The sequence below is a fragment of the Perca fluviatilis genome, chromosome 12 (assembly GCF_010015445.1).
Source record: "Perca fluviatilis chromosome 12, GENO_Pfluv_1.0, whole genome shotgun sequence".
Lineage (NCBI taxonomy): Eukaryota > Metazoa > Chordata > Actinopteri > Perciformes > Percidae > Perca > Perca fluviatilis.
In genome coordinates this window covers 36,631,265-36,652,202 of record NC_053123.1, presented here as the reverse complement: position 1 = coordinate 36,652,202, position 20,938 = coordinate 36,631,265, and the positions used below count along the sequence as shown (strand labels likewise).

Genomic DNA, 20,938 nt, shown 5'->3' with positions numbered 1-20,938 from the left:
AAACAAAAAATCAGTTTATTAAAGAACATTGTCCTACCATGCCCCTAACCTTTGGAACGGCCTTCCACTACATGTTTAAAAAAGCTAATATCAACTGATATTAAACACACACACACACACACAGTGGGATTGAAAACCCACCTCTACTCATTACACTACAGCCCACCATAACACACCATTCTTTCTGCGTCCTTCCCAAACAAACCTTTTCACTAATTCTCTTACGTTGCTGGTTCTGTCTTTGTTTATTATTAAGGACTGTTCATTATTTATGTCAGGGGCCACCAGAGGCAATACATTTTAGATGACCCTCCAAAATGATTAGGGAAAAAGGGATGACCCTCCCCAACAATTTATTGATGCCTTCTATACTGGTTTGCGCTTGGCAAAGATGTACAGATGCCCATTGTTTTTTTACAGCCATGACATATGCGACTAAACCTCTGCATTCTCATCTTACACATCACACTCCTCTGTCCGGTGATTCAAAACGGGGATTGGAGGTAACGGAACAAAAACAAAATTACACTGCCTAGTAGCTTCTCTGACTAAAAAAACCTAAACAACACTGAGTGTACATCAGGGCAATGTTTATTTTAATTTCAGAACATTACACTGCATCCGTGCGAAATGTAAAAAAATATATGTATACACTGCAACAATAATTTTTCGCAAGTAGCAATTATCCATCGGACTATTAAATTAACCAAAAAAAACACCGTGGTCTCACTCATAAATGAAATGTAGGCTAGTTGGAATCCGTGATTTGGAGAGACAAATGGATAAGGATCTTTCATTGAAAATCCTCCTCCTGAACAATCTGTCCCCCTTACTTCTTAAATTACAGCTACACCCCTGTGTTCAATACAATCATCAAATTTACGGACAACACCACCGTAGTTGGACTCATAACAGACAACGACGAAACAGCCTAAAGGGAGGAGGTACAACATCTGGCTCAGTGGTGTCAGCATAACAACCTAGACCTTAACAACTAAGATCAAGGAGGTGATGATAGATTTCAGCTGGCCAGGGTGTACTGAACATCCCACTCTCTGCAGGACATCTACACAGGCTGACTTAAAAAGAAAGCCAGCTGTAAAATAAAGGACCCATCCCACCATGGACACTGCCTGTTCTCACCCCTCTGTACCCCTCCGAGAGTGGGTACAGAGCCACAACATGTAAAACTAGTGGGCTGAAAAACAGCTTCTCCACAAACACACACACACACACACACACAAACACACAAACACACACACACTTCCAAAGACTGAAAGAACTTGAATCACTGTTTTGCACAATCTTTTCATGCTGCATTAACCACTTTTTTAACGTTTTAATGGTTTTTAAAAACTTGTTTTACTATTTAAGATAACTTGTATATATTTTGCCTTCATTCATATTTTTTTCTAGTTGTGTTTGTGTTCTGTTTAATTAAGCATGAAAAAGACCAATAAATAATGATGATAAAGTTGTATTGATCATCAGAGGTCTCCAGCTGTGAGCAGTGTGACAGAGTTGATCCACTGAGGTCATACTGTAGGTGTAGACATCAGGGGGGATGCAGGGGATATGTCTCCCCCCAATATTTAGAAGACGTAGATTTGTCCCAAAAATAGATAAAAATACCCATCGAGGGGCCGCAAAACATGTAAGTAAAAATAGAACTGTGTGTAAGTAAAGAACACAAGTGAAAAATAAAGATAGATTCATGTAGATTTAAACTTAGGAGGTCATTCTCTAACAGATTAGCTGTTGAGATGGATGTGATTCCTAAAAAATAACACATCCTGAAACACGTGTGATGTTTTGAATGTGAAGAAAGTTTTGAACAATAAAGGAGAATAATCATTTCCTTTATATAAAGACATTTGCACTATAAATTGTTGCATCAAAATTCACCAGAATGCAGGAAATGAAGAGTTTGACAGACAATATTTTATGAAGGACGACCCCCAGACCCCCCAGACCCCCCAGTTATAATGTGTCTCCCCCACCAATGTTGAAACCAAACCTACACCCTTGACTGAGAGGCAGAACCATCATCAGATCCAGAGGTTCAGCAGCTGGATCTATAAAATAACATGTCTGCTCCCTGCTGGAGACCCTGAGCTAACACATCACCGTCTGTCTGTTGGCTTTTAAACAGTGTTGGGGAGGAACTAGTTACATGTAACAGAGTTAATAAAGGTAAATGTAATCTGTTACAGTTACTGGGAAAAATAAAATGTCTGGTTAAATTGCAGCTAACTGAAAATATTTATGATTACATTGACAGTTAGATGGGAATGTTTTCTGTAAAAGGTTCGGCCATATGTTGAATAATATTAATTTAGATCCTTTGCATGTTGTTCATGTGCACGTCTTCTTTTGCCATTTCCAGCCACAGCTGTTCAGTAAAGTTAGATGCTGTTATTCTGATGATTTGGATTGGTTTTCAGCCTTTTGACAGTTAAAAAATGGTCATTTGACCACATGTCAAAGTGTCCCTGAGCAAGACACTGAACCCCAAGTTGCTCCCTGGATGCATCTGGTTAAATGCATGTATGTGACAATTAAGAATCAAGTTTTATCGTTTCTGAAATGCTCGTTCGTTCCTTGGGAGTGTTTGTGCCTAAAATTAACTGTCATCGCTGCATTACGCTCACTTTTTCTGGCTTGACTCCACCACCACGGCCCCTGAAAGGACGGTCATCTGGTGATGCCTGTAGCCGGCTCACAGTCACCTTTTGGTGGCTAAACAGCTGCCGCTGGTAGCCTGGAGCTCTGTAGCAGCTGAATAAAACCAGCAACTGCTGCTCAGAGTTTATCGTTTTATGCATAGACTGTTCATGTTACAGCACTTCACTTAGTGTAAAACACTTATTATTTAGGCTATAATTAATATAGGGTCTAGGCTATTGGTGAAGTAACATTTTAGAAAACAACAACAGGACCAGACACTGTTTTTGTGACAATATGTCTTTTATTTTTGAATGCTTAGTTGATTATATAGTAAAGGAAATCTTTATAACAGATAATATTCAGTAAACTAAAATGGAAAAGATGTGGGAGTGTTCTAATGTTTTCGGTATTTTATTTTGTGTTATTTACTGTAGATTAAATTCCAATTACTGATATGTTTTTGTCCAGCTCAGTGAACCAGTTTCTGTCTAATTTTAAACCCAAATGTGAACTGTTCCCTAACTCTTCAGATAATAAACAAGTGAAAGTGAGTCATCTGTCAGCAGAGAGCTGTTTCTGTCTGCTGAACAAACTGAAAGTGAATCAATGATAGAGATTATAGATGAGCTGGAGAGGCATCATGATGGTGTGGTAGAGTTACACCCACAGGTTCTTGGAGCACACGAAAGAAGCCTGGTAGGTACAAGCCGCGTCGTTCCAGTTATCTGTGGAGAGTTTACAACCAATGTAACTGATTACATTTAATGTATAACTTTTATATTTAAGACCGCAGCATACAACAAAATGTTTTAAATGTGGTGTTTACCTCTCCAGTTCATCATAAGACAGCTTTCCCCTCCACAGCAGTTGTTAGGCTCCCCAGCACCCCAGCTTTTGTAGTTGAATTTGGATCCATCAGTCCACATCCACGTACCCTCCTGGAGGAGAAAGATTGTTTTAAAGTCAAAGTGAAATAAAGAGTTCTTGTTGTTGTAATACTCATTCTGGCCACAATAGGATCCTCCTTATTTTCTACAATAATTCGAGAGACACAAGGCATTCTCATGAACGTGTCTGTACAACCCGTTCTCAGTCCGAACTCGTAAAATGTGGACGTTTGGGCAGTGTCTGTCAGCGTCAGAAATGACGCAAAAAGCGCCCTTCAGTGTGTGTGTAGAACACACCAGGGAGAGCAGCAGCTACACAGCGTTTGAAGATGACGTAGCACTAAGAGGGATTACGGTAGCGAGTAGTATGAAAGCCCAAAATCTGCATAGGGAGGTTGGTTGGGGGGGTGGATGGGCCAAACAACACAGGACTTTCACTCAGCAGAATGGGGATCTGGTACTGCGTGTCAAGTTTCCTAAACCCAACCGCCAGTTTCTTCTTTTCCTAAACCCAACTGTCCCGTTCTTATCCTGCCGTCCCGTTGTTGTCCCGTGTGTCATGGAAACGTAAGCCCACCTACGACCTTTTCCTTAACCTAACTGCGTCAAAAGTGACGCCAGTTGTCCCGACCAAACACGTTTGGATATGCAAGTTTAGATATGCACGTTTAGATGTGACGCTAAAGGAGACTTTTAGCGTCAATAACAACACCAAAGGCACCTGACCAAGTGTCCGTATATTACGCGATGGGAGGGAGAATGTGTTGGTCTGTATGATATGATTCTGGGTGAAAGTCTTGCGTTTTCTTCTTAACTCAGGATCTTCATGCTCTCATACAGCAGCAATGTGCTGCTGACAGTAATAAATATGTGGAATACATACAGATTACAGAGCTTTACTTTTCACAGCTATACGTACGAATGCTTCATAAGAACAGGCTGAGAGACGAGCGACATCACTTCCTGTGTTATGATAAAAGTCTCACCTTCACTGCGTCAAAGCCTCCGATCCAGGAAGTTGTGTGTGCACCGGTCACTTGGTGAATGAAGGATTTGAGGAATCCATGTTCTGCATCAGAGTGGATGGAAGCCAGATTCCCACCAGCGGAGATGCAGAAGGTCTAATGGAGACAATATCATCAGTTTACAACGTTTAGAAAAAAACATAATCACATTATTAACAGAGCAGTTTTACAGTCACAGGGAACATTGTAATACTTTTAATAAGTGGTGTGGAAGAAGTATTCAATGTAACGACAATTTATTTATAGAGTTATCTCAAGACAGTTTACAGATAGAGTAGGTCTAGACCACACTCTAATTTCACGAACACCCAGCAATTCCAGTAATTCCCCAAGAGGAAGCATTTAGTGCAACAGTGGCGAGGAAAAACTCCCCTTTTGGCAGAAACCTCAAGTGGTGAGGACAATTTCCTTTTAGGGAGAAACCTGGGGCAGACCCAGGCTCTTGGTAGGCGGTTGGGGGTGTGATGAACAGTGGCAATTATAGTCTCAATAAAGATAATGGAACTATGACTAGAAATAGTAGTTGTAATAGTTCATGGCAGAGCAGGGCACTGCAGGGCGTTACAGGGTGTAGCAGGGCATAGCAGGGCGAAGCAAGGCACTGTAGGGCCTAGCAGGGTGTAGCACGGCAGGAACACAGCAACAGCTGCAACCATGATTTAGGTGCCGCCCTATTCCAAGGAAAACTGCCAGGCGAAAAAACATCCTTTGCTGCAGTAAAAGTACTAATAACACACTGTAAAAATACTCTCCTACATTAATACTCCTGCATTGAAAATGATACTTAAGTATGTAAGTATCATCAGTATCAATGGGTGTTCTCGGGAGTGTTTGATCTTTTTTTTATTTTCACAGTCACACAACCAACTGAACCAAACAGCAACCAAAAAAAAAAAGAACAAAAACAGACAGAGAGAGAGAAAGAGAAAAACAATACAACCAAAAAAATAAAAACACAGGTGAAGAGCCGCCAGGACAACGGAGTACAAGATTAGAACCTGCTGAGATCAAGGATTTAGCACAGCAGCAAACACACAAATCAGCCGTCTAGGTCTCATCAAGCAAAACCAAGAAAGGTTTCCACACCTTGAAGAAGTGACCCTGTGAATTCCTCCTGCTAAAACGAATCAGTTCCATCCTAGCCATGGAACGCATTTCATTGAGCCACCTTCTAAAACATGGGGACAGTACAGACTTCCAAATAAGTAATATTATTTTTTTAGCTGCAACCAAGCCTGTTCTAATAATTTGCTTGTGATGGGGAGGAAGGGCATCTGTACTGTCATAGCAACCAAAAATAGCCAGATTACAATCCGGCTGGATATTTATCTGACATTGTTTTGAAAGACTAAACTAAATACTAAATATTTCACTCCAGAAATTACTTAATACTGGATAGAGCCAGTATAATTGTGACAGTGATCCCTCTGAAATACCACATCTGTCACACAGGGGGGAAACTGATTCAAAAATCTTGTTACGTTTGGTTTTGGAGTAATGTAGTCTGTGTAAGACTTTACATAGACTACACATATAGCGGACAAACCTTTCTCCCACAGTTCATCTGGAAGCGTAGCATCCAATTCTGTCGCCCAGGCCTCCCTGGGATGACCTGCTGCTCCAGTTGTGGTAAAAGCAGTGAAATGCTTTGAGTCAGGCTGAGAGAGGAGTCAATCTCAAAAAGTGTGACTCTTTGGTTTGGATGTGAATTCTGGGACACACTCCCGTACAAAAGGCCTGACTTGAAGGTAGCCATTAAAGTGTTGTTGGGGAAGGTGATACTTGGTTTGGAGCTGAAGAAGAAATGAAGCAAATCTATTATCTATATGAAAATCACCAATACAACACAGCCCTCTTTTCTTCCAGCCCAGAAACACTCTATCCATCAGTGCCGGCTTAAACAAGTAATTGTATATCAGTGTATACTGAGATTTTCACCAATCAAAGGGATTTTTTAATTTGATTCAAATACCTCAGTGAGTTTCTGAGAATGAAGTTATGACCAACTAATTTATGGAAAAGCTGCGCTCCAGAAAGTCAGTTCTGTTCAGGAGGTTAGGAACTGACATTACTGGGTCATATAAACAAATTAATAAATCATCCGCATACAAATTCACAAGGCTTTCAACCTCACCAAATTTTAAATCATGGATACCTGAGTGACCCCTAATTCCAAGAGGTTCCAAAGCAATATCAAACAGCCGGGGGGGGGTAGGGGATCGCCCTGTCTCACACCGTGCTCCAGTTCAAAAGGCTGGGATTTGTCTGTGTTAGTCAAAATAGAAGATACAGGATTTGAATAATTAATTTTAACCCATTCTATAAAGGTCACTCCAAACCCAAAAAATGTTAACGTCTCTAGCATGTAAGGCCATTTGATCTGATTGAATGACTTCTGGGCATCAAGAGATAAGATGGCAGCCTGTGTGTCCTTCTCATGGACAGAACATAATGTATTCAAAAGCAGACGAACATTGCTAAATGAGAATCTACCTGGTATAAAACCATTCTGGTCAGGATGTACAATTGTTGAGATCTGCTTTGCTTGTTTTGTAGCCAGAACTTTGGTTCACCTTTTGGTCAAAATTCAGAAGAGCGATTGGTCTGTAACTTGCAGGGTCGGTCTCTACTTTTACCTTTTTTTTTAAAGCAAACAAATATTCACCACATAGAGTGAGCTGGGGAGCCTTTTGTTTTTCATTGAATCATTCACCATTCTTAACATGAGAGGGACAATCTTTTTATGAAACACCTTGTAAAATTCGCAGCCAAAGCCATCTGGACCTGCTGCTTTCCCAGGGGGAATGCTCAAATAGCTTCCAAAAGGTCACATTTAGAGATTGGGGCATCAATGTCATCTTTAGATATGGCACTTAGTTGTGGAATATTTAGGTTGGTGAAAAAACTGCCAAAATCTGTTTCAGTGGGCTTTACTTTGCTTGAATATAATTACTTATAAAAGTCTCCAAAGCTAGCATTCGTCTGCTTCGGGTCAGTCACCAATGCACCTGATTTAGATTTAATCCTATGGATAGCTTGTTCTCCTCTATGTTGACTTGCTAATAATTTTTCTAGTTCATCACCCAGTTCAAAGTGTTTCTGTTTGAGCTTTAGTAATTGGCTGATTACACATTTATTAAGGATAGTATTAAATTCATATTTTAGTCAGATTGTAAAATGGAGGATCTATTAGTCTCCTCAAGTGCTGGAAGCATCTTATCAATATCCCTAAGGCGACTGTTAAGTTCTCGTTTTTTAGACGATTCAAATGAAATAATGTGACCTCTCATCACTGCCTTAAAGGCCTCCCAGAGAGCAAAATCAGAGACCTCCCAATTATCGTTGGTTATATGAAACTCATCAATACATGCAGTCATATGCTCAGTTAAAGGGTCATTCAGAAGTAGGGGGTTAAAGAGCCAGGTGTACTTTGGTTTTGAGAGAATACCTTTAAATTGAAGCGATATCGGGCTATGGTCAGAAATCAGAAGATTATGATAGGTGGAATTTGAAATGTTGGGTATCAATTCAGAAGAAATCAGAAAATAATCAATTCTAGGGTATGATTTGTGGACATGAGAGTAGAGAAGAAAAATCTCTGTCAGCAGGATGCTGCAGTTGCCAAATATCAACCATGTTTCTAGTCTTAAAGGTGCACTATGAGTTCCTGCATGGTTTCAGAGTGATTTCATTCTTGTCTCAAAACGTAGGCATCTCTCCTTGATCCGCTAGCTGCTGCCCCCTGAACACACCGTGAAAAAGCCTGGTCTCAATCACCGACAAGATGGTTGGGGGAGGGGGTGGGGGTTAGTGACAGTTAGTCAGTTAGTCATGAAAGTTATGGAAAAATGGGGGGAGGGGCGAGCTTGCTCTGTTTTGTTTGGAATTTACTTGGAACGTCAACAGAAGTGAACATGCAGGAACTCATAGTGCACCTTTAATTAAATCATTTAAAATTTGCACTGAAGCTATAGAAGGAGAAGGAGGTGGTTTTGTTGAAAGTCTGTCTAGGGTTGGGTCCAAGTAGCAGTTAAAATCACCTTGAATGATTACATTAGGGCTAGAAGCTGGTATCATATCAAAAGCTTTACGGAAAAAAATCAGGATTGTCACTATTTGGGGCATAGATATTGAGCATTGTTACTGGAAAGCAGTTTATGTGACCTGAAATCATTAGGTATCTGCCATAGGGTTCTGCCGTCATAGAGTCAAGGCGAAATGCAATATTTTTATGAAATTTAATAGCAGCCCCCTTTGCCTTATGAGTAAAAGGCGCTTGAAGAACCTGGAAATCCAATTTGCTCTCAATATACGCCGTTCATTTACATTGTGTGTTTCCTAGGGAAAGATTATGTCTCGTTTCAATGATTTAAGATGTGACTAGGCCCTTCACTTTCCTTGAGACTAATATTAAATTGTTATTGAAGCTGCTATGCATACTACTTTCAGGTGTTGACATTATCTCTGAGATAAAAGCGATCTTGCATGCCTCCAAAAAAACACAACGGACCGTAGAAAATACATAAATAACACATATTACAGTGTGAAATACCAAACTCAAACAACCCCCTTAACATGTTCCCTACCCACCCACAAAGTGCTTCCCCAAACGAAGCACGGGTGTCCCTATAAGCTCGGGACCGCTTAACGCATACCCCCTAAACAGTAGCTAGCTGAAATATGCTACAATAAGCTAGCTCAACTTCAGTGCCAATCGTGGGTGAAAGTAAAATAGGTCGACAGTCTGACAAAGAAAAAACAATCATGATGAAGTGTCAACCTCTGTTTTAATGCACAGAGCGGCCTCAGCTTCCTTAGGATATGTTCTTTAAGTCAGTGTTCAGAAATGACATTGCCTCACCCGGTGTGGTGAAAATCTTGATGTGGCCCTTGTGTTTGAGGCAGAGCTATGCAGGAAAGAGGAGGCTATGCTCCAGCTTGAGCATTGCCGCATCACATCTGTTGTGTAGTCCAGAGAGAAAAGCACCTTGTTGTCTTTGTCCTCTAGCTCCTTCATCCTCATTAGTTACAGTATGAGCTCCTTCTCCCGATAAAAGTGGACCCACGCAATGAAAGCACGGGGCTTGGCTCCCTCCGGAGGCCACGGCCGCAGGGTTCGGTGTGCCCGGTTGATAATTACCGCAGACTGGAAGTTTCCTCTCCAAGAAGCATTGGTATGAGAGCCTAAATAACTTCTGTCGGTTTACCTCCTTCCTCTAGCTCAGGTATTGCGATGACTTTAATGTTATTGCGGCATGAGCCTCGAGATCATCCACCTTTAGTTTGAGTGCACTGTTCTCATTCTTCAAGCTGGAAAGTGACTTTTCTTAGCAGCTGAAGCGGCTTTCTTGATCCAACACCTGCTCTTCAACAGACTCTACCTTCTCCATCATTTCCCTCTGGGAGCTTTGCACTGCCTGGAAAGTCAGCTCCAACTTATCAAACCTGTCATTAATGTGTTTGATGATCTTGTAAGAGGCATTCTCCTAGATCTGCGGCAAATCCTCCATGTCGTCGCCACCTGTACCCTGACCACTATCGAAGAGCCACCGCTAATGTTGCTAACGTTAGCATTAGCTAAGGCTGGTCGGAACGACTCTGTTTTTAACATTAGGCTTCTTAATATTAGGCATATTGACTCCACTGTGTCAGGGAATTACCCGAAGCATGTCAAATAGATCTGAGACAATAAAAATATTAAACATGGAGATTGGCATGGAGCAGCCTCTGGAAGCACGTCTAGTCCATGCGCTGCTCACTAGTGCCCCCCCCCCCGATCTTTTTTCTAATTACGTGGTATTAGTAGTTTTACTGCAGTAAAGTATTAGAGTACAATGGTATTCAGCATACATGTGTTATGATGGATGGAACTGCTGTACCTCTGCATCGATCCAGGTCTTTGTCTGGATGTAGAAAGCAAAACAGCGGGAGCCAAACTGAGTCCAATCAGTAGGGCAGGGAGGTGCACCCTGTATGAACAAACATGCCAAAAACAATCAGACTAGTCTATATCGACAACTGTTCATTTACTGATTGTTCCTCCTCTGTGCTGTGGAGATAGAGCTGGCAATGCAAGACTACAATCAGAGCAACCCAACAAGTCAGAGATACTGTTCTGACCTGGGCAGGAGGTTTTATTTTCTTCATAACACTGTGATCACAAAAATGTCAATTTATTAGTTACACAAGACTTTAACAGCCAATGACATTTACAGTTGGGGAGACTGGACTGATGTTCTACTGTTTAGTGTTAATCACCATCTAACTCAGACAGTTAAGAGCTACATTTAGCTTTAGATGCTATACGAATATGGTCCCTGTTGCACAGGTTTTATCAGCTCATAATTTTCAATGCACATTTATGAGTGCAACTATTATTAACAAAAATGGAAAGCTGAGGATTATCAGTAGCAGAATTAACAATTTGCAGTTGACTTTAACATGCTTCAAACAGCACAACCAGGAAGTTAACAAAACCACGAGTAATTAGCAGCATTGTACAAGCATTTTAATCTATATGTGCAATAACATCTGCTGAACAGGGCCAACATTTACTCAGAAGTGAAGATTGTAAACAGTTCATTAAAAACTGTTTATAATAACAGAAAAGGTATTTTTACTGTAGCTACACACCAAATGTATTTTTTAAGAGTGTACTTACATAAGCAGTCATCAGTCCACTGGACAAACAGAGCAACAAAGCAAACGGAAAGACTGATGCCATCTGTGGAAAGAAGTTAAACAAAGTCAACAAACTGCAGACAAGGAAATAATGTCAGACAATGAATGACTGCAACTGATCATTAATGAGCCATTCATGAAATTAAAGTATCCAGCTAGTTATACAACCCGGTCACACGCCAGGTCGTGAAATAGTCACGCTATTATGATTCATTAATTTGTGTACAATTCACGATTTTGACGTTTATTTCATGTACACGCCACGAATTTTGAAGGAAACGAAACAGCGCAAAACAGGGAAATGAAACGCCACAACAACGGGACGGTTGTGGTTAAGAAGAGAATAACGAGGAAAGGAACTGCAATTCAATAACGTGACCATATCACAAACTGCCATGAGACCGAGTTATAAGTGTATTAGATAATATAGATATGGTTTAATATTTGATCTTGTTCTTTCAGTCATGACCCAGCCTTCATGACCATAGTGAGAAAAAAAAAAAAAGTTTTTTTTTTTTTTTTTTTAGGTGAGGGAAAAAAAAAAAGGGGGCTTTTTTTTTTTTTCCCCCCCCCCCCCTCTTTTTTCCCTTTCCTCTTTTTTTTTCTTTCCCTCTCTTTCTCCCCCCCCCTTTTTCCCCCAAAATGTCCTCCCCATAAAGACAAGATTAGTTATTATTGAAAGTAAAAATAGAAAATAAAGCTAAAGGTAAAATATAAATACCTTTGCTGAGGTGGTGATTGGCTGACACAGAGGAGAAGAACAAGACTGTCACTGAAAGAAAATGTCACATATCTGAATACTATTAAACACTTAATAACAAATACATAATTTGTAAATCAATGATTTACATCATTAATGCAGCCACAATCTGCACTTAGTTTTATTTTTATTTACCAGGAATAAACTCTGTAATCTAGCATATAAAAATACATCAAACTTTCAGGCAAATCATTCAATGATAATGATGACAATACAGGTGGAAATGTCCATTATACTCACATCAATAATCTTTGTTCTGCCTGGTTTGGTTTGGTTTTGGAGGGAAAAGAGAGTCACTTATATACCTTGGAAAGGGGAGTGGTCTTAGTCATGATTGACAGTTCATGCAATGATGCAGGTAGACACTTGATAGTTAACCAATATTTAACAGGGTGTAAATGTCAGGGTCAGTGGTGTATGACAGTGTCTGGATGTAATGAACAATGTTTAACCGGTGGACTCCTGCATTGTGTTTATTTTATTAACGACTCCGTGATGCAGGATCTCTTTATGATGATATCTATTTATTTTCTCTGGTGACAAACGCGAATAAATAGGACCTCATTGTTAATAAGAACAGCCTGCTCCAGCTTCAACAATACACACATTAACACATATACAAAACGGAAGTTAACTTTGTCTGTCACAAATTTAAGCTGGCTACACTAATTCTTAAAACTTGTAAAACAACAATACAGTGACATTAGGCTGTTGAAATTGATACTTAGAAAAGTTAGGACAGACATTATAACATTGTAGGGAATGTAAGAGAGTCTTTGAACTAGAGTCCAAGTCAAGTCTCAAGTCTCTGGGGGTTATGAGTGTTGTATCACCTGCTGTGTCCCACCCAGGCTGCTCAGAACACTGCATAGCTATATATAAGGTATTCAAAGCATGTCATATGTTATTATGACTCCATTATCTATTATAATACAGTGTCCGCTTTGATTAGGCAAGGCAAGGCAAGGCAAGGCAGCTTTATTTGTATAGCACATTTCAGCAACAGGGCAATTCAAAGTGCTTTACATAAAACATTAAAGAGCAGTTAGAAAACAATTTAAAACAATTTTAAAACATTAATAAACAAATTAAAACAAGAATAAAATTGATAGTGCAGTATAAGAATAAAAGTTACAGTGCAGTATAAGAAATTCAAGTTAATAAAATAGATTATTTAAGGAAAAGCAACATCAAAAACATAGGTCTTTAGTTTAGATTTAAAAGAACTGAGAGTTGCAGCGGACCTGCATGTTTCTGGGAGTTTGTTCCAGATAGTTTAGTTGTTTGGTTTGTAGTTAGTCTAAGGCTATTGCAATATGGTTATCAGGAAAATATTGCTGAAATGAATAACTAACCTATTTTTCACTTACAGAGCACAACCATGTGATATGCACTGCATCTACAACTAATGCCTATAAACTACTGTAAGTCAACACGTCCCCCAGACTCTCAAACCCAGTGTAACGTTAACTTAATAAAACTGATCAACAATAAACCTCTAACAGTTTTGCAGCCAAAGTTAATAATTAACGTGGTGGCAGTGGGACGCAAATGATTACGTAATATTTAATCCCCCAAAAAAGTTTGGAAAACAGATAAAACAAACGCTCATTCATCTTTTCATAACATCTAGCGAACGACAGTCGTAGTTAACTCCCGTAGGTCGTAGCTAAAGCAAGAAGCAAGCTAACGCTAGATGGCCAATGCTGAGCTAAACATGTTTGCTAACCTATCAGAATACGTTTTCAGGTGCCTGAATCAGTTAGATGTGGTTGAGCCAGAATCCTTTATCTTGATACCACATGTGTAGCATTCAGATCATCTTTTGGTTGGGCCTTGTTGTCTGAAGTTTTTGAAGCCAAAGCTTCTGATGAATGACACAGCAGCTGCCAGTGTGCTCGACATGTTTGTTGTCCTCTCTCATGTGTGGCTGCGCGCAGCAGATACGTTACATATTACACGGTTAGGTTATGGGTTACACAGGGAGAGGAATAACATTCAGCTCATCAGACGTTTCCTAAAAATAAAGATTGTTCACGAGTCCCGCATCCTGAGTCAGAGTCTGAAGTCACTGTATGGGCGACTTAAAGTGCTCTGCTCATATTATGCTTTTTGGCTTTTTTCCCTTTCCTTTATTGTGTTATATATATATATATCTTTGTGATATAGGTTTACAAAGTGAAAAAGCCCAAAGTCCACTCCAAAGGGATTTACCATCTCCAACAGAAAACACTGTCACTTTGTTACACAAGTTATAATGCTCGCCTAGCTGCTAGCATGGCACGCCCTCATACTCTGCTTCTGACTGGCTAGTAGTCCTTACCTGGGTACTGTCAGGGCACGCCCTCATACTCTGCTTCTGACTGGCTAGTAGTCCTTACCTAGGTACTGTCAGGACACGCCCTCATACTCTGCTTCTGACTGGCTAGTAGTCCTTACCCTTTTTATTAATAAGGACTACCTCATGAAGCTCATTGAGAGAACACCAAGGGTTTGCAGAGTTATCAAAAAAAGCAAAGGGTGGCTACTTTGAAGAATCTAAAATATAAGACATGTTTTCAGTTATTTCACACTTTTTTGTTAAGTACATAATTCCATATGTGTTCATTCATAGTTTTGATGCCTTCAGTGAGAATCTAAAATGTAAATTAAAAATAAAGAAACACATTGAATGAGAAGGTGTGTCCAAACTTTTGGCCTGTACTGTAGGTACTGCGCATGTGCAACTCCCAACAAAGATGGAACAGAAGTGAGAACACAGGGTGAAAAGAGGAGCTGCAGCAATGTGCAGTACAACAAAAATATGGTGTTTTTTGAAAATTAAACTATGTAAACCTATTCTGATATAACCTCTAAAAACCCTAAATACAATTATGAACCTGAAAACCTGGGTCAAACCATTTCAAATGCATTTGTGTCCAATAGACTGATGGGACCAAAAATCTTTGAATTTGGTCCAGTATTGAGCGAGATTGCAATGACGAGCCGGCCCGAACTAAGCTGCAATGTAACTTAATGCGGCAATTTTGAGGGATTTTTGGTTAATGACAGGCTCATATTGTTACTAAAAGTGTCTGACAACATTATCGATCTCAGGACGTGACTTTTTGTCCGAAGACAGCGGCGTGGATAGCGGAATGCGAGACGAGAATAAAGGCGTTCAGGTAGTCTGTTGTTACGGTGTATACAACAAAAATGACAGGTTTGTGTTATCTAAAACAGTGGTTCCCAACCTTTTTTCCTTGGCGCCCCCTCCTACTCATTAGTGATGGGTCGTTCGCGAATGAGTCGGCTCTAAGAGCTCTTGTAGGTGAACGACGGGAGCTGGCTCGCATATCCGAAGAGCCGACTCTATTTTTAAAAATATAGCCTATAGAAATTAAATTATTATGTAATAAGGAAATAATGAGTGAATTTTATTTTATTTAAAATAATTGACTAATCCAAAGAACAAAAAAATAATTATATAGGCACACATTAGTTTTGACTGTCTGATCAGCCTCACGTTCTGTTCCTGTCAATCATACACAAGGTGTCAACCAATTATACGGCATGAGGGAGGGGCCGAGCCATCACACACACACACACACACACACACACACACACACACACTGTCAAACTTGGAGGAGAGGACAGAGGAGAGGAAAAACTGTTCTGAAAACAAAACAAAAGCGGTAAAATGAGTCAGAAGCACAGCAGCATTTGGAATCATCTTAATGATGTAGACAATGTTAAAGCACAGTGTAGAATTTGCCAAAACAAAATCTCATATAAAGCCGGTTCTACGCACAACCTACACCGGCATATGCGAACTGTGCACCCAACTGTGAAGCTAGTGTAGCTTTGAGAAACAAGCGGTTCCGCTAGTGACGGTGGTGGAGCGACTGGATCCAGCACCTCACATGGAGATGTATCCACTCAGTCAAGTAGGCCTAATCCGCCACCCACAGCAACGCAGTCTTCATTTCATTTCATTTAATAATTTAATTAGAATTGTTTTTCACACCTATCATAGTCAAAGCATAATATATTTTTTTTTACCTCAACCTCAAACCAGATAAAGACTTGCACCCCCCTTCTGATCTTTGTCGCCACCCCTGGGGGTGCCCGGACCCCAGATCTAAAAGTTTGTCAGTGCTATGACTCAATATTTAAATTATTTTGATAATGTGGATGAGGTCATTATAGTTCGATGAAGACCTGTATTCGAGCCAGAGAACAACGTTATGGATGAAGAGAGAGCGAGAGAGGCTGCGGGCTGAGGATGGTGAAGCAGCGGCTGGAGGGCTGCGAGGCTCGGGATATTGGGTGCTGTGCCCCCAAAGAATATGTTCTGTAACAACAGACTACCTGAACGCCTTTTTCTCGTCTCGTGTTCCACTATCCACACCGTCTTCGGAAAAAAAGTCACGTCCTGAGATCGATAATGTTGTCAGACACTTGTAGTAAATAGTAGTAAAAAAAATCACTTTTATTGGACCCAGAGTTGTGTGTGTTCTCGGATGCATCAACCAAGGCAATTAGTGTTGTGGCGTACCTGAAAGCAGTTAAAGAAGATGGGCAAGGAAAAACTAGCACCCCAGTCTGACCCTACAATCCCAAGGCTTGAGCTGTGTGCCGCTGTCTTAACAGTAGAGATGGCAGATCTCATCCAGGATGAGCTCGACCTGCAGTTGGAGAGCATGAAGTTTTACGCAGAGAGCATGTAATTATATTTATAATTAGTCCAAACGATTCTACACATACGCCTACAATAGAGTACAACATATCGGCCACTCCTCGAAGCCGGACCAAGAGCACTATGTTCATACAGAGGAAAACCCTGCAGACCACGCGTCAAGATCCTTACCTGCATCCCTCTTGTTGCAGACCTCTTGGTTGACCGGACCCTCCTTTCTGCGTCAGCCATCTGCAGATACAACACAAACCAGTGAGACATTTGAGCTGATTGAATCTGAAAAAGATTTGGAAATAGTACAAACCTGTGCTACTTTTTTAACTCTATGTCTAATCTTGTGCATGCACAGAATTAGACATAGAGCTAAAAACAAGGAAACAAAGACATAAAAACTTTGCCAGGACACACTTACAGTCTGTACTTGTAACAATACCAACTTGTCCTCAATGTGAGTTTTGTTTGGCTCCTTTGATGTTCAAACACAGATATAATATCTGTGTTGGCATGTTTAAACACGCAAACACGGATATCATATCCAATATCATATCCGTGTTGGCCAGACAAAACTCGTATATGTCTCCCTGCTGAACACATGACTGGTTCGAGTAGTTTGCCAACTGTGGTGAAGGAAGATGGATTCTACACACACATAGACAATGATAAAAGAAGGAAGTTGAGGGTTTTTGGGTGAATGGGTCAATCAAACAACAACAGGACCCAGGAGGCCGGGTTTTGTGTCCTGTTCTTGTCCCATTTGTCACTGAAACGTACATTTTTTAACCCCATCTCCCAATCTCCCCATTCATAACCCTAACTAAGTGTTTTTACTCTGCACGTTGGCCAAAGGGGTATGCAGAGCATCAAATATTTCCGAGGATGGGATATCCTAACCAAAATACATTGGAATTAGTTGAAAACCCCTGAGAATGACCACAAAAACACACAAAAATGAAAATAAAGACACAAAAGTAACATAAAGATGGAAAAGAGCCCAAAATTGGCAGAAAGACACAAAATAACAGCAAGCAAACACAAATTGAATATGTGATAAAGTTGTTGAAAATCACAATAACGATATATATCTTGCAATAAATAATCAGATATTAATCAATTAATTTATCAGTTCTGCTGCTTTCAGTTTTCTGCTAAAATACAACAAATTGTGGGGAGACCTCTAGCTCACCCAGTAAGAGCGTTCGCCCCATGTTGGCTGAGCGGCTTCGAATCAGACCTGCTGCCCTTTGCTGCATGTCAGCCCCCATCTCTCTCCCCCTTTTCATGTCTATCTACTTTAACAATGAAGCTAAAAGCCCCCAAGAAATATAATATTTTCTTTCAAATAACTAAAGATCTCTTGGTGTCTTTCATGATGTGTTTGTTTTTAGACCAGTTGCATATATACACAGTATTATACACAGTATTAGGAGTAGTATTCATACAATATATATACACGGTATTATACACAGTATTAGGAGTAGTATTCATACAATATATATACATATATATATATATACACGGTATTATACACAGTATTAGGAGTAGAATTCATACAATATATATACACGGTATTATACACAGTATTAGGAGTAGTATTCATACAATATATATACATATATATATATATATACACGGTATTATACACAGTATTAGGAGTAGAATTCATACAATATATATACTCGTCATTGTACACGGTATTAGGAGTAGTATTCATACAATATATATACACGGTATTATACACAGTATTAGGAGTAGTATTCATACAATATATATACATATATATATATATATATACACGGTATTATACACAGTATTAGGAGTAGAATTCATACAATATATATACTGATTGTTGTACGGTATTAGAGTAGTATTCATACAATATATATACACGCGATTATATGCGATTATGGGTAGTATTCATACAATATATATACTCATTATTGATACGTTATTAGGGTAGTATTCATACAATATATATACGCATTATTATACACAGTAATAGGAGTAGTATTCATACAATATATATACTCGGTATTGTACACGGTATTAGGAGTAGTATTCATACAATATATATACACGGTATTATACACAGTATTAGGAGTAGTATTCATACAATATATATACACGGTATTATACACAGTATTAGGAGTAGTATTCATACAATATATATACACAGTATTATACACAGTAATAGGAGTGGTATTCATACAATACAATATATATACACGGTATTATACACAGTATTAGGAGTAGTATTCATACAATATATATATATACAGTATTATACACAGTGATAGGAGTAGTATTCATACAATATATATATATACACGGTATTATATACAGTAATAGGAGTAGTATTCATACAATATATATATACACGGTATTATACACAGTAATAGGAGTAGTATTCATACAATATATATATATATATATATATATATACACGCTATTATACACAGTATTAGGAGTAGTATTCATACAATATATATATATATATACACGGTATCATACACAGTAATAGGAGTAGTATTCATACAATATATATATATATATATATATATATATATATATATATATATATATATATACTGCTATTATACACAGTATTAGAGTTAGTATTCATACAATATATACCGTATTATACACAGTATTAGGAGTAGTATTCATACAATATATCTCCATGATTATTATACGATTATTGGAGTAGTATTCATACTATATATATATACTGCGATTATTATACAGTAATAGAGTAGTATTCATACAATATATACAAGTATTATACACAGTATTAGGGTAGTATTCATACAATATATATATATACTACGATTATTATACAATAATGTGGAGTAGTATTCATACAATATATATATATATATATACACGTTATATACACAGTATGGGGTAGTATTCATACAATATATATATACTACGTTATTATACACAGTATTAGGGTAGTATTCATACAATATATATATATACGATTATTATACACAGTAATGGAGTAGTATTCATACAATATATATACAAATTATTATACAGTATGGGAGTAGTATTCATACAATATATATACTTATTATACACAGTATGGGAGTAGTATTCATACAATATATATACCGATTATTATACACAGTAGGAGTAGTATTCATACAATATATACGATTATTATACACAGTATTGGAGTTATTATTCATACAATATATACTACTTATTATACACAGTATTAGGAGTAGTATTCATACAATATCTCCACGATTATTATACGATTATGGAGTAGTATTCATACTATATATATATACACGATTATTATACAGTAATAGGAGTAGTATTCATACAATATATATACTACGGTATTATACACAGTAATAGAGTAGTATTCATACAATATATATATATATAATAACGATTATACTCATGTAGAGTAGTATTCATACAATATATATACGTATTATAACATTATTAGGAGTAGTATTCATACAATATATATATATATATACGGTTTATACACAGTATTAGAGTAGTATTCATACAATATATATATAACGGTATATATACACAGTATTAGGAGTAGTATTCATACAATATATATATATGATTATTATACAGAGTAAATTAGTATTCATACAATATATATACACGTACGATTATACACAGTATTGGAGTAGTATTCATACAATATATATACAGTTATTATACACAGTAATAGAGTAGTATTCATACAATATATAAACGATTATTATACACAGTATTAGGGAGTAGTATTCATACAATATATATACATGATTATTATACACAGTATTAGGAGTAGTATTCATACAATATATACACGGTATTATACACAGTATTAGGAGTAGTATTCATACAATATATCTCCACGGTATTATACACGGTATTAGGAGTAGTATTCATACTATATATATATACACGGTATTATACACAGTAATAGGAGTAGTATTCATACAATATATATACACGGTATTATACACAGTATTAGGAGTAGTATTCATACAATATATATACACGGTATTATACACAGTATTAGGAGTAGTATTCATACAATATATACACGGTATTATACACAGTATTAGGAGTAGTATTCATACAATATATATACACGCTATTATACACAGTATTAGATTATTGTGATGGTTAGAGTCCTGCTGTGAGTTCTCTTCTTCTCCCTCATTCTGTCTGTTTCAGGTTTTCTTCCTCCCTTCTCATTCCCTCCCTCCTCCTCCTCCTC

At 38.2% G+C, this 20,938-nt stretch overlaps 1 protein-coding gene across 2 annotated transcripts in view; it reads right to left on the bottom strand.

Moving 5' to 3' along the window:
- Positions 1-3,200: 3,200 nt before the first annotated feature.
- The window catches only part of LOC120570173 (galactose-specific lectin nattectin-like), an 85,437-nt gene continuing 67,699 nt past the window's right edge, over positions 3,201-20,938 (bottom strand). The window contains exons 1-7 of one of the 2 annotated variants that reach the window (XM_039818426.1): positions 12,261-12,298; positions 11,982-12,032; positions 11,241-11,303; positions 10,459-10,548; positions 4,541-4,675; positions 3,494-3,605; positions 3,201-3,392 (exon numbers count right to left, since the gene is read on the bottom strand). In XM_039818426.1, the coding sequence (XP_039674360.1) occupies positions 3,325-3,392; positions 3,494-3,605; positions 4,541-4,675; positions 10,459-10,548; positions 11,241-11,303 (468 nt within the window). In that variant the 5' untranslated portion in view covers positions 11,982-12,032; positions 12,261-12,298 and the 3' untranslated portion in view covers positions 3,201-3,324. Of the gene's footprint in view, positions 3,393-3,493; positions 3,606-4,540; positions 4,676-10,458; positions 10,549-11,240; positions 11,304-11,981; positions 12,033-12,260; positions 12,299-20,938 lie in introns of those variants that run through there. The other variant, XM_039818425.1, reaches the window with a different exon arrangement.